Source organism: Pempheris klunzingeri, chromosome 12 (genome assembly GCF_042242105.1).
Source record: "Pempheris klunzingeri isolate RE-2024b chromosome 12, fPemKlu1.hap1, whole genome shotgun sequence".
Taxonomy (NCBI): Eukaryota; Metazoa; Chordata; class Actinopteri; order Acropomatiformes; family Pempheridae; genus Pempheris; species Pempheris klunzingeri.
In genome coordinates this window covers 26429914-26439809 of record NC_092023.1, presented here as the reverse complement: position 1 = coordinate 26439809, position 9896 = coordinate 26429914, and the positions used below count along the sequence as shown (strand labels likewise).

At 45.5% G+C, this 9896-nt stretch overlaps 1 protein-coding gene across 6 annotated transcripts in view; it reads left to right on the top strand.

The window, feature by feature from the left end:
• Window positions 1-642: 642 nt before the first annotated feature.
• cpeb3 (cytoplasmic polyadenylation element binding protein 3) overlaps window positions 643-9896 on the top strand; it is a 34112-nt gene continuing 24858 nt past the window's right edge. For 2 of the 6 annotated variants that reach the window (XM_070841173.1, XM_070841172.1), the window contains exons 1-3: window positions 2077-2146; window positions 2395-3335; window positions 9017-9101. In XM_070841173.1, coding sequence (XP_070697274.1) covers window positions 2406-3335; window positions 9017-9101 — 1015 coding nt within the window. In that variant the 5' untranslated portion in view covers window positions 2077-2146; window positions 2395-2405. Of the gene's footprint in view, window positions 710-2076; window positions 2147-2228; window positions 3336-9016; window positions 9171-9896 lie in introns of those variants that run through there. The other 4 variants (XM_070841171.1, XM_070841168.1, XM_070841169.1 and 1 more) reach the window with 3 other exon arrangements.

Genomic DNA, 9896 nt, shown 5'->3' with positions numbered 1-9896 from the left:
GAATCCACTCCCGACAGATGTGCCAAAGAGACACCACGGCCTCTTGGAGATACAACCATCATGAAGATGCACATATGGCTGCAGAACACTTCTGATGGCGGTAAGACGTTTTAATTAGACCACACCACTGTTGACAATGTCATTTCTCTACTCTCTTCTCTGCTTGTCAACTTGTCTTCACTTAATAATCATTATTGCATTATATCACCTGAAGCTTTTATGCCAAATTGGTGCGATTAAAATAAACTTATTTATTTACTTAATTATTTATTTCTCATTGTTCAGGTTTTAAACTCTGCGCATACCTGTGTGCTCGTGTGTAGTGGAGAGAAAGGGGGAGAGAGAGAGAGAGAGAGAGAGAGAGGGGGGGTGAGTGTGATAGAGAGAGAATTACTGTCAATTGTCTCATTTTTTAACCAGTTGCTCCATCTTGTAGTCTCGCCTTTAAAGCGGATAAGTGTTTTTTGTTTTTTTTTAACCGCATCAGCCAATAAGAAACATACATATTTTGTTGACCAGCCACTGCAATAGTGAGAAACTACAACTCCCTACAGCCTCCTCGGCATCATCCATGCGCCGCAGTCAATCAGCTGTTGGGGCAACTGCTGACTATCTCGGCACAAGGGTAGTTCGTTTGTCATATCTAAACCCAGACGAGGCAAACAGAAATATCTTTATTTACAGAGTCCCCTAAAGGTGAACGATAAAGGTAATTCAAACTCCACGACAGGCAGAGAAGCGACCCCGCTGTGTGTGCATGCTGTTTTTGTCGTTTGTGTGGAGGGACACATATGGATTAAAGGGGGATTTCAAGGCAAGACAGCCTCATGAAATGTATCGGATGCCTCGATCGGCGCGATAAATGGGCATTTGAATGGTCAGGTTTGGGCTGCGTCTGTGCTAAAGGGCCGGTGAGGCGAGCCACTGTGAGGCTGCTGATTGTGCTGCTTTGATGACCTTGGAAGCGCAGCTCTTGGAGGAGAAAACACGGATTAACTGGTGGGGTGTGTGCAATGCAGGCTATTGCGATTACCTTGAAAGTCCAACTTGTGTCAGTGCCATCGTGCTGCTGAAATGATCCGGCATGTCATCTGGAGTGTCGTTTTCAAAGCCTACAGACTATTGAACTGATGTTGCTGAGAGGCCTCGGTGTGGGCTGCCTGTTAGCTCTCCTGCAGCCAGGTTTCCGACAACCAACAGGAGCTTTATTAGTGTCAGCGTGGGTTTCAATTCAGCGTTATTTCACCCTTGGATGATTGGACACACGCTGTGCTCCAGCTGACAGGATAGGCTCCACTGATCACTGTAGCCTCGCAATGATCAAGAATATTGTGGCTTATTTACATTTTAAAAATGGTCCTGCTCAATGTTGATTTTAATAATATGACTACCTCGTGGCTTTTCTGACTGCAAAACTGGCTTCATGATAATATCCGAGGGTGTGCTTGTTCATTGGGCTTGTGCAAGGCGGTGTCTCCTGGAATGCAAAGTAAAGGATTTTGCATGACAGGTCCAGTGGATAGTGTCTAAGTTTGAATAGAGGACACCGAGTAAAGGGCTGAGTGATATCCCAGCCTTGGCTTTGAGCTCTCATATTATTGCCTGAAAGTGCAAGTTGCGTGGGTACATGTTGTATTATGTCAGTGCCAGCCCGTGGCTGAGTCAATGCGGACCTCGGGCAGAGTCCCTCTTTGCGCTATAATAAAATCCCTCACTGAAATCACATCATTCCTGTATGGGCTTATGTATTGTATGCTCGTTTAACCAGTCAGCTTTATCTCATGGATTGAATTACATTTGATGTACACACCGTGTTGAAATCTAGAGACTTGTTGTAAGGAAAAGGTGTATGAGAGATCTTTGCGGTATAATAAAGTGGATCAGGTGCGTCACTTTTTACTGCGTAAAAAAAGGCGAAGTGGAAGTCCTTCTGGTTTAGAAAAATAAAAGCTCTGCGCGTGTGCGTGGATATGCCTGGGTCAAGGTGGAGCTGTCTTTTAACCTTGTTGAAGGACAGTTGTATTTACTGACGTATGTAAATGAATATAGGGGAGGTCCTTGGGCAAAACACACACACCGAATCAGTTTCACATTGCAGCTCCGGAGTTCCTGCGTGGAAGGAAAAAACGAGACGTGGCGAAATCTGGTGAATATCTGCAGCCATATGCTCCGGGTCTAATTTGTGGGATTTCTGAATCATTCTGGTGTGTTTTCTTCTTTTCGGCTAAATGGGTGATCACGCATTCGCTCTGCAGTTGCCTGGTCCCTCTAACATCCTGTCCTTGTCGGAGTTGTCCCAGTTCATCAGATACTACAGCAGCCCGGCGCACGATCCCCTCAATTACAACAATAGTAATAATAATAACTCCTCGTCTCTGTTTCCCCTCGTTGCAGCTCAGCAAACCATGCAGGATGATTTACTGATGGACAAAAACAAAGCCCAGCCTCACCATCAGCAAGATCCGACGCAAGTAGACCCTCCTCCCTCCACCCCGACCCCGTCATCGGAGCCCACTTCTTCTTCATCGGAGTCGGAGAGCCCGTCGACCGGCAGCAACCAAGCGGCGTCAGCGCTGAACAGCAGCAGCAAGGACAAAGTGCCGATGGAGTCGCCGATCCTGCCCGGGTTGAGCTTCCACCACCAGCCGCAGGAGACCGGCGGTCCCCTTTCCTCCCCTCCCTCCTCGTTTGGGAGCACTTGGTCCACGGGAACCACGAACGCCGTGGACGATAGCTTTTTCCAGGGAATACCCTCGGTGAACGGGACGATGCTTTTCCAGAACTTCCCCCACCACGTCAACCCGGTCTTCGGGGGTAATTTCTCCCCGCAGATCGGTCTGGCCCCCCAGTCCCAGCAGCATCAACAGCAAGCCCAGCAGCAGCAGCAGCAGCAGCAGCAGCAGCAGCCCCAGCAGCCCCAGCAGCCCCAGCAGAGGAGATCCCCTGTCAGCCCCAGCCAAGGCCCCTTCCCCCAGAGAAACGCTTATCAGACCATCATGAATAACAGCAAGGGGTCGTCATCTTCTTCCTCGGCCCCGTCCTCCGCTTGGAATAATCACCAAAACGCCGCGTGGAGCACAGCCTCCAACCCCTGGAGCGGGCTGCAGGCAGGCAGGGACCCGCGCAGAGCGGTGGGCGTCGGGGTAGGGGTCGGGGTCGGAGTCGGCGTCGGGGTGCCGTCTCCCCTGAACCCCATCTCCCCCATGAAAAAGCCCTATACAAGCAATGTTATAGCACCCCCGAAATTCCCAAGACCGGGTCCCCTCGCCCCAAAGCCCTGGATGGAGGACAGCGCCTTCAGGACTGACAACAGCAACAACATACTGCCTTTCCAGGTAAATACATTCCCAGTAAGAGCAGGCCCGGGCCTCCCTCTGCTGCCTCGGCCTGTGGCTATAAGGTCCCCCTGACAGAGTGCTATTAACCCTGTCATAAATATAGCCCTGTGCTGGTTGTTGTCCCTGGTGTCTATGTAAATGTACGGTGCCTGAGATAAAAACGCATCACAGTAGACCAGCCTGGGATAAGGTCACCCTGAACTCATCAGTACTCCGGATCCATTATAAGTCCATTTATTATAGTGAGTGGCAGGCTGCTTGTGTCATAGCCAAATGGACACATTTGCCATCAAGTAATCATTTTATTGCATGAATCTTACCTCCTATCGATCATTCCCCACAGCCTGTATCCTACCATGTCTTTCACACAGAGATTATTGGTTCTCAAATGCGTTCATTTTGAACGAATTTACACAGTTTATTTAATTTGATAATAGCCTTTAATATATGTGCGATATACCGCGGCGGTGACTCGTGTGTCTTGTGTGCTGGCAGACTGTGTAGTGGAGGTCAAATAAATCCAATAAGACAATGAGTCCTTGACGCATTCATGATCGATCCCAGTTATTTTTACGCATTCACAGACTAACGCACTGAGTGGGTCCCACAAATAGTCGCTGTACACAGTTTATTGCACTAAATGGTTAAACCCCCTCCTGCCAGCTCGCTCTCCGTGGGGTTTAAAGGACACACGGCGCATTCAGGTGCTCCTCGTAACCCTCTCCATTCAGACTGACCAAACCTGTATACCGACAATCGGCTGTCACAAGTTTACGCCAATGATCACGAGTGATTATCTCGTTTTCAGTTATATATTTAATCAAATATCCAAATATGCTGCACAGTAAGAAATTTAAATTGTGCATCAGTCATTGAGTTGCTTAGTCTATGTTTCATAGACATAGATAATACATGACAAGTAAGTGAACATTAAGGGTTTCATTTGCGCTTATTGATAAAAGTAAGACATCAGTAATAACAATATCAGCATAAATAATGATAACATTAACAATACCAACAAAACAACAACTATTATTATTACAATTATCATTGTGTTTTAACACTGGTCCCTTATTCTACCAAGATTTACGATAGTACTTGAATGTAACATCTGCCTTCACATTTGATTGGCTGCTCGTCAGATAGTGGGCGGGGTTGAGCGCAGGTCCAACCCGGAAGGCAGAGGAAGTTTTTTTCCCCCCCACAATTACTGTAAGTAAAAAAATTAAGCTTTTATCGTGAGTTTAAATGAAATATTTTACACAATACAAGTGCCCACATTGATACATGCCTGCATTTCTGCTGTGAGAAAAGTGCGGGACCACGAAAACCAACTTTATTCAGGGTCAAAACACGCTAGTAGGTCAAGAAGTATGTTTTTATGTCAGTCGTCCATATGTAAGAATCCACAGGTCCCATCCACTGTATGCTCAGCAGCAGGGTGTAGCTTCATAGTGGTTTGAATTTTATTTCAGTCTTCCATTCTGCCTTGATTGACATGTCTGATTGCACAGTAGACGAACATGAACAGTTTCCACACTCTGGCCTTTTCACATGGCTAGTCATGTGTTTTCCCTATGTTTAGTTACCCTGCCTGACAAACAAGCCAACATAGAAAATAAGCCAGCTGAATACTCCCCCCTTAAGTCACCGGCCTACTTAAAAAGGAGTACTTGTTCCCCTGATCAGAGCAAAGAGTGAGGAGAAGGGAGCACCAGCCAAAACGTTAGCCAGTTACAGCAGAGAGGACTACATGTGCAGACGAAACACAGTCCGGCACAGGGTGAAATTCCAGCCGGCCTGAAACGTATAGCCTTTTGAGGAGATCATGATTGTGTGTGTGTGTGTGTGTGTGTCAGTGAGTGCCTCGATCGCTTTTCTCTCGACTTGGCCAGCTCGCAGCTCCAATCATCACCAGGAGACAAGGTCGAGGGGCCGCATGTCGTGTTGCATGGGGTGGTCTGTTTACTGAAGTGAAACTCAGGCGAATAGCCGAGATGAAGAACAAGTCTTCCACTCTCATGTGGTCAAGATGAAATGTCTGTGTTTAAGTGACATGCTACAGTAGTTCACTCTTAGAGCTGACACTAGTATTTGTTTGAGTCAACCAAAGTTTAGTTTGAGTTTAAAAGCTAAAATCCCAGTTTTTTGCTGTTACGAGCCTCTTACATGAGACTGTTTTCTACTCCTCTCTGCTTTATATTCTTGCAATATGAATATCATTGGGCTGGATGAGACAAGAAATTTGAATCAGCTACCTTAATCCATGGGGAATTGTGATGACATTTAATAGTCAAAACAAAGAACCGATGAATTAAGAAAATGTTTCTGCAGATAAATCAATGATGAAGACAGCCGTCAGGTGCAGCCAATAAGGTGCTTTACTTTATTTGCATATTCTTACCTTATTTTTGCAGTGTCAGCCTGGCATGATATCACTGATATGGTGGAGGTTTCTCTATGCAAACCATTTCAATTACTTTGACTCTGTAGTGATGTTTCAAGCATATAGCCCCTTCATTAGACCTGCCATAGCTACACAGCTACTTTATTAAACAACTAGAACACGGTGATACGGTGACACTTGGTCCTTAGTATGAATCAAGCTCCAACAGTGGTGCATCCTGAACTTCCCACAATGCAACTCTATGGGATCTTTCATTAGATCGGCCCTGCCTGTTAAATGCCCTTACCTTTTAAACTTCATGCCCCCAGTTTATAACGCAGGACACGGGGGCAACTGGGGGCAAATATTTGAATTCTGAAGTCGAGCTCAAGCCATGGAAAGCTTCCCCCCCGTACCTCAGACAACATTGTTCAAGTTCAGATTGTAGCCTATACAAATATCTGTATCAGCTATACTCTGTATAGCTGCAAGCATTTCCTGCTGTTTAGTTTCACCAATTTGGCAAAGAGGGTATTTTAAAGGGTGCCTTAGTGATGCAGTCCAGGCTGTAGCTCACACTTAGCTGTTTAGCAATTACACCCATAATTGGAGAGGAGTTATCACCAGGATGCAAGGTCAGGGTGCCACATGTCAACTGGTCTGTTTACTGAAGTGAAACTCAGACAAGTTGCTGAGCCGAGCAGCACGCAGGTACACACACACACACACACACACACACACACACACACACACACACACACACACACACACACACACACACACACACACACACACACACGCACGCCAGCCCTGCGCTGTCATGTGGACAGCTGGTGACAGGTGTGCTCGTTGTCATTGTGCAGATCTCCCTCAGTATTCCTCAGATGCCCCAGATGAGGTGCAGGGTGCGACGCCGAGTCCCGTGTGCTCAGATATGTGCTCGCACTCTCTCCTGCTGCTGGCTGCCGTTTAAAGGCCCAGAGGAATGTGCGGAATTCAACTTAACATGTCGGCGTGAGGCTCAAGACACAAAATCACATGAGCTTCTCCGGAGATTTGAAATGACGTCAGCGGCGATCATTGTGTGGTCCTCTCTGTGATTGCAATCGCATCATATCAGATCAAGAAGTTGGAAGTTAGTGGGCAGACTGACAGGTGGCGTCTCACACTGAAAAGCTGTCTGATGGTCACATGAAACGGCAGAAGCTTCCAAACTGTAAAGGTGTAACCACGCCAAATATATAATGTTGTTTAGCTAGTTTTGTGTATCGGTTTTCTTTATTTTCCACCTCATCCTGCCATTATATCACGCCAATGCTCAGGTCTGACCTTAGCTTTTAGATAACCCAGATTTAACCCTGTGTGTATTTAAATAAACTGTAAAAGACTGGCTAGGAGTGAAAGGCACAGCCAGCTGTCAGAGGTGCCAGGGTGCAGGGGGCATGTAGGTTCATGCCCTTTGGAAATGTTCACATTGGCGCTGAAACAATTAGTCAGCAGACAGAAAATGAACCAAACTGGCAACGCTTTCAATATTAATTTCAAAAATGCGAGAATTTACTGTTGTCTTTCCTTGCAGTCTTAATATTTTGGGGTTTTCTACCATCAGTCAAATGCCCTTTGGAATTATTCACTATTTTCTCAACGACAATAAAAGTAATTCAAACTATTATTTTTTAAATCCAAATATCAGATGGGGTATACATTTACTCATTCACACTTTCTACAGGTTATCAAGGGAAAAACAATAGATGATGAATTCTCCATCTGCCTCTGAATCTGGCAGCTCTTAATGTTACCGAGCAGACCTTATTCATTAAAAACGGGTATTCAGCCATGTCTTAAATGCTTAGTCTGCTTCTGATCACGATCTCCCTCAGCACTCTCTTATATCTTCTTTATGTGTCATGGGGGAAAGATGAGCTGCAGTGTAGTCAACGCAGGTCAACTTGAACCTGCGCTCCACATGTGGGGCGAGTCTGTTTGGGACTCTTGTATATATGATCTCTTTAGGTCATTCGACTACACTGAGCTCTCTGACCCCCACCCGTCACTGTGCTCATCCACATGTGTCAGAGAGAAGGGGAGGGGGAGAAAACTAAAAGCTCAGCGTTTTAAGTGTTTACCGTTTGTACCAAGTGGGCAGATTTTTATCTACGTGGTGCTGTCGGGTCCAGAGTGGAGGGAATAACACTTTTGAATGCTCAGCCGAATGGGCAACAATAGCTGTGGTGTGCAAACAATGTGGCCCCGGCTTGGGCAGCCGACACAGGACGCAGCTGCCAAGGCTACAGCCTCCAGCTCCGGCTAGGCGCGCTCTCAGGCTTTACCTTTGGCACACATGTCATTCTCATGCACTCATTCACACACGCTGGTCGCTAAACAACACCAGCAGTGAGCGCCTCAACGCTGAGGTGCTTGACGTTGAATTGAATGTGCAGTTCTGGATTCAGTCGGGCCAATAGACCTCACAGGATCAGTGAATTAGAGGTTTTATAAATCACCAGGTGAAAATACATAGAAAGACGTGACAAATAAGATTTATATAGCAACAAGGTGCTTTCATCACGTCTTTACGTAATCTTTAGTTTCTCTTTGACCAAAATGTTTCAGGGTTTAAATCACATTTTTGTAAAGTTTAGACGACTTTAATCAATCAAGTCGTAAGTGTATTGGTCTTAGATTTAATTTGCCTCTCTGTTGCTTCTCTACCTAAAGACTTAACAGCTCAGAAATCTGGACCAAATCATAGAAATCCAGATGGATGAGGCTCCTCAGGGCAGAATCTTGTCTGTGCTTTCACTGGAGCTTTTTGACTTGCAAAGGGGTCGTACCTCCTTATCAGCATCAGCTGTATTCACCGTCCTCCCCAGGGCTGACACACACACACACACACACACACACACACACACACACACACACACACACACTATTTTTTACCTGTAACATCTAGTCTCAGGTCCTTTCATTTATATTAGCCTAGATTAGCTAAGAATGCATCCCAGCCTGTCTTGCTTTTTTAATCAAGATGGGAGCCGTTGGTACATGCAAGTTGTTGCCAGTGATTTGCCCTTGAGCAAGGTAAGAACCCAACCAGAATTTCAACAGCAAGGCTAACAGTTTGCTACTGTTTGAAGATCTGGTCCTTCACACGGGCTTTCTCAAACTGTTCCCCACTGTTACATTCAACGCTGTTATAATATTGCACTCTGTGTTGTTTACTGTTTACTTCCTCTAGGATCTACTGTGGTGACTCTAATCCTAACCCCCCTCCTGTTTTGCTGTGTTGCAGGACCGGAATCGGCCCTTTGATGCTTTTAGCTTGCACTCTTTGGAGAATTCCTTAATGGATATGATAAGGACTGACCACGACAAAGGTAAACCACACCCTGCCGGTGGCCCACCAATGACTATCGCTGATATTATATGGAGGAATCATTTTGCAGGTTAGGAATATTCATACGTCCATGCTTACAGTATGTTTTTTTTTTTTTTTTGCTTCATGGGCATATATCATCTCTGGGAACATTTGTTTTTCTTTTGCTCTATTTGCCAGTCTCTTAACCAATCCAGTACGGATCATCATGCTCTGTTTGAAATTGAAATAATTAATTAATTAACATAATAAGCCTTACCTGCAAAATCTCGCATCATTTTTATTTGTGTGTGTGTGTGTGTGTGTGTGTGTGTGTGTGTGTGTGTGTGTGTGTGTGTGTGTGTGTGTGTGTGTGTGTGTGTGTGTGTGTGTGTGTGTGTGTGTGTGTGTGTGTGTGTGTGTGTGTGTGTGTGTGCGTGCGTGTTTTGGACCAGATGTGCAGCAAAGTGCACTCATGTGGTCTTTCCTGCAAACTGCACTTTTCTTTGCCCGTTCTCCTTCTTTGCCTGTTGGTTTTCTGCTGATTGGAATCTATGGATCAAGTGATAATGTCACATGACTTGTGCCTTTGTTGACTGAATACGTTGTGAGCATACATTTTGAGTGTTTGTTGAAATTCAGAAATCAGACACGGGCCTTTTATCTTGTGTGTGTGATTGAGAGTCACAGTCTGGAATTTATGAAATCACGAAAACAATGTGGATAAATCTCTCCTCACACCCTTTTAAGGCCATCCAATGTATGTCAGGCCTTCTAAGCCAATATTTTTTTAGCACAAGTCACGTGTCCATTGTAA